A 4,125-nucleotide genomic window follows, 5' to 3' on the forward strand; every position below is an offset into this window, starting at 1 on the left:
GGAAACACTGGAGGTTTCACCGTGCCCGTGACATTTTGTTTTCCGTGCCGGGGTCGCCCGGCTCGTGTGCTGCACGCAGGGTGTCCCCCCGGGGCTGTTTAATTGGCGCTGACCCTCGGTGCGGGGCTGCGGAGCAAAAGGGGCCGCTGGAGAAGTTTTTTTTCTTTTTTCTCGGGCTCTTTCTCAGCCCCTGCGAAGGCCACGCTTTTGGTGTTTATGCAACACAAAATGCACGTGTGTGTGTGTGCTTGAGCAGGGATTAGGCGTGACAGGAATGAAACCTGTCCGAAGTGTTGGCAGTTCGGAGTTAACTCCCTAATCTCCAGCAGCAGAATTCGCAGGGGCACAGCCTTGTGTTGCCTCTGTGCCCTGGGTTTCTCTGCTGCTGCCTCAGCAGGATAAAACCCATGACGTGACTTCAGTGACTTGTCATTTCTGAAAGATGTTTTTACTGAATCCCTTTTTTTTCCCCCTTTCAAAAGCTGATCCCGGGATCAACATATCCTACTGTGTTTTAATAAGCTGCTGCCACGGTCCCTGTACCAGGTAACTTCCTTTATATTTCATCAAAAATGCCCTGAGAAGTTCTTTCCCGTTTCTTTAGATCTCACAGTGCTAATTCCCTGATGAAAGAAAAAATTACATGAAATATCTGTATGTGTATATATGTATATTTACACATATATGTATATGTAAATGGTTCTGTCACCTTGTGGCTGGTTGATCTGGGCTAGACACTAAGTGCCCGGCAAAGCTGCTCCATCACTCCCCTCCTCAACTGGACAAGGGAAGGAAAACATAAGGAAAGGCTCGTGGATTGAGATAAGTCACCGATTGCCATCACAGGCAAAACAGACTCGACTTGGGGAAGTTGGTGATAAATTAAACCAATCAAATTGGGGTAGGATAATGAGAAATAAAGCCAGATCTTACAAACACCTTCCTGCCCTCCTTCCTTCTTCCCAGCCTTAACTTTACTCCTGGCCCGTCTCCAGCCTCTGGAGCACCTTCTGCCCCTCCTGCACTGACCTTGGGGTCTGCAGGGCTGTTTCTGTCACGTATCCCCACTCCTTTCTCCAGCTGAAGTATCCATTTCCCCCTGTCTCCCTAAATACATCATCCCAGAGGCTCTACATCTGTCACTGGCGGGCTTGGCCTTGGCCAGGGCTGGTTTCATCTTTGGCTCCATGGGACATGGGGGAAGCATCCAGCAGAAGTCCCCCAGTAGCCCCCCTGCTACCAAACCCAATACAACCCTGAAAGGGGGGGAAAAACTGCCTACAAACATTTTTGAAAGTGTCCCACCTGCCTCTGTAAAGTCTTGTAAAAGCCTGGCACCATCACAGATGTGTTTAAAGCTATGCTCTTCATTATTTACAGTTGAAAGAGCATTGTTGGGATTGCAGTGTACCCATGAAATAAGTTATGAAGGAGGGACCCGTTTAAACCGGAGAGGGGGGTTTTTAGGAGTGATGCTTCTAATTCCGTAACTTCCGTTAGTTATGCCAAGGCTCTGCCCTGACATTTGGAGAACTGGCTCTGGCTTCAACCTTAACATGTTTCCCTTCCGAATAGTTGCCATTCTGGCCTCTCAGATTTCCTGCTTCCACCCACCTCTCCCCTGGCCACCATCCCCCTGACCCCACACAGGAGCCTCCAGCCCTACAAGATACTCAGTTTAAGCGGCAGCAACTTCAGGTGGAACCTTCCCTGGCTTGGAGTGCTCACAGGGCTTGGGTTGTTGAAGCTTTCTCAGCTCAAGCAAATGTTTTTCCTGCTGTGGCTGTAGAGCCCCCAGATTTTTGGATTTCTTTCTAGGTGTTAAATAAGTTCCCAGCCTTTTCTTTCACTGTTTAGCTTAGTTTCTGCTCTGGCAGGTAAAGGTAGTTTTATGCTGTGATATCAGCAGGATAACACGGCATAACTTTCTTCTGGGCAGCAGCATCTTTGTTTTCACTAGTTATTTAACTTTCTCTTTCTCTTCCCTTCAGCAATGGCAGCTTCCAGCAGCAGCAGCAGCGAGGAGGAGCGTAGCCTTCGGGAGTGTGAACTTTACATCCAAAAACACAACATCCAACAGCTTCTGAAGGATTGTATTGTACAGTTATGCACAGTGAGACCTGAAAGACCCATGGGATTCATCAGAGAGTACTTTGAAAGATTGGAGAAGGTAATAGTACAGGATGGGAGGGAAGGAGAGTGGGACAACCTGAATTTAAATTTGTGCTCGTGATTTAGGGGCTGAGCTGCAGATTCGACCGGTGTCCGTGTGCTGGCTGTTTGAAATTGGAAGTGGTGCTTTTGGAAAAAAAAAATCATGTTCTCCAGCAGTTTGTACACCTCTGTCATACCAAAACATGTAGGACAGAGCATAAGCTGACAAGGAGACTTATCCAGCTGGGATGCAGATGTAATCCCAGTCCAGTGCTTACTCATAGGAGCTGATTGTCAGCGTGCACGAGAGTGTTTGTGGCTGGATGACTGTGGAGTTTGACCTTGGATGGGCACTGCTGATGTCATTTGGCTTCTTGCGTTGAGACAACTGGTTTTCAATAATTGGGGTAGAGCACAGGAGTGGTGCCAGTGGTATTATCCAGGCCTAGTGAAGCCAAATGGAAGTATTTGCATTCCAGATTTCTGGAAGGGCAAGCCCGTTCCTGCCTTCTCTAGGGAGTTCAGCGTTCTGCTTTGTTGTTCCTCTTGCATTTGTCCTGAGGTGTCTTTGGCGTTTTTGTTGCTGTTGGAAGCATTCTGGGATGTTGGGAATGGAAACCCTTCGCAGCTGAAACAGTGATTTCCCACTCTCTTGAGCTGTCAGTTTTGTGTATTGATATCCAGGCAGGTGGGAAAAGAAGCTGCAGTGGAAATGGGAAGTTTAAAGTCTTGTGCAGAGGAAAGGTTGGGTGCAATGACTGTACTCAGGATATAGGATTTGTAAATAGTGCAGCTGTGACCTTGTACAGCAGTGTTTGCAAAGTGCTGCTTTCAGGACTTGCTGTACATGGGAGTTATACCTATTTCATATATTTATTTCTTTTAATTCTAGTTCGTTGCTAATTGCAGATGTAAATAAAAGACATTAACACTAGAGAGCATAAATATGTGCAGTGGAAATTGTATTTTAATGGAAGCTTTTAAGGTAAATACTAGAAAATGACCCAAAGGTGCAAACTAACCTGCTATAACCACAATGTATTTGAGGAACATTTTGCTTATGAAGAGAACAAAAGCTCTCACTTTCTTTTTGTGAGTGTGTGTAGTTGCAGCAGTTAATCATTAGGTTCCTAAAAATACATTGCCTCCTTCCTCACCTTGGGTTCTCGAGTTTTGAAGTACTGAGAGGTTAATAATTTGTAACACATCACCACAGGTATTGATATACAAAATAAACTGCATTACTGTGCTTAGAATAAATTTCAAACCAATTCATACATGGGGATATAAAATGTAGTAGGCTTATGGTCAACATGCAATATTTAAGATTGAAGGAAACTTAATTTTTCCTTTAGCAAGACAAGTCTAGCTCTGAATTTAATGATACGTATGCTGGAATTGAGTGAGTTGATGATTTTATTCTGGTGCAAACTGGCTGGCTGTGTACTCCATCAGCCTACAAGGAAACTGAATACTGAACTGGTTAGGTCGTGCTTTTTCCCCTGAAATTGCTCTTACAGTTTTGGTCAGGGTCTGTTATCATGGGCTGTACAACCCACCAGTGCAGCTGGAGCTAAAAGTGAAACTGGAGGCGTTTTTCTTCTTGCCTGAATTTAAAAATTGCTGCAGCTTCCCGTGGGTGACTTCCCCACCCAGCCTGATGTGCTGGTGTGAGTTTACCCAGGTGAAATGTACCTTCCCAGCTGTCAAGTAACGGAACTGAACATCCTGTGCTGGCTCCAAACTCCCTGATATCCGTGTCTGGAAAGCACAAATGCTCAGTGCTGTCATTAACCAACTCCAACCCAGTAATTAGCTCTGGTGGAGCAAAAATGATTGAAACCGAATCTGCCTCACCTTCCAAAAGTCACGTCTGTCACATCTTTATCAAAGCAGAGCAACTTTTCAATGTGCTTTCTAAATCTCTTCAGCTGTTTGACTCTATCTCCACCTCAGTTTGATCCAGTCTGC

General features: G+C 45.5%; 1 protein-coding gene across 1 annotated transcript in view; it reads left to right on the forward strand.

Moving 5' to 3' along the window:
- The first annotated feature begins 514 nt into the window (after positions 1-514).
- The window catches only part of PRKAR1A (protein kinase cAMP-dependent type I regulatory subunit alpha), a 15,111-nt gene continuing 11,500 nt past the window's right edge, over positions 515-4,125 (forward strand). Inside the window, exons 1-2 of the mRNA XM_027890402.1 lie at positions 515-546; positions 1,992-2,170. Of these exons, the coding sequence (XP_027746203.1) occupies positions 1,994-2,170 (177 nt within the window). The 5' untranslated portion in view covers positions 515-546; positions 1,992-1,993. The remainder of the gene's footprint in view (positions 547-1,991; positions 2,171-4,125) is intronic.

Source organism: Empidonax traillii, unplaced genomic scaffold (assembly GCF_003031625.1).
Source record: "Empidonax traillii isolate 1590-97213 ecotype Southwest subspecies unplaced genomic scaffold, ASM303162v1 scaffold286:size1162393, whole genome shotgun sequence".
In the NCBI taxonomy this organism is placed as follows: Eukaryota; Metazoa; Chordata; class Aves; order Passeriformes; family Tyrannidae; genus Empidonax; species Empidonax traillii.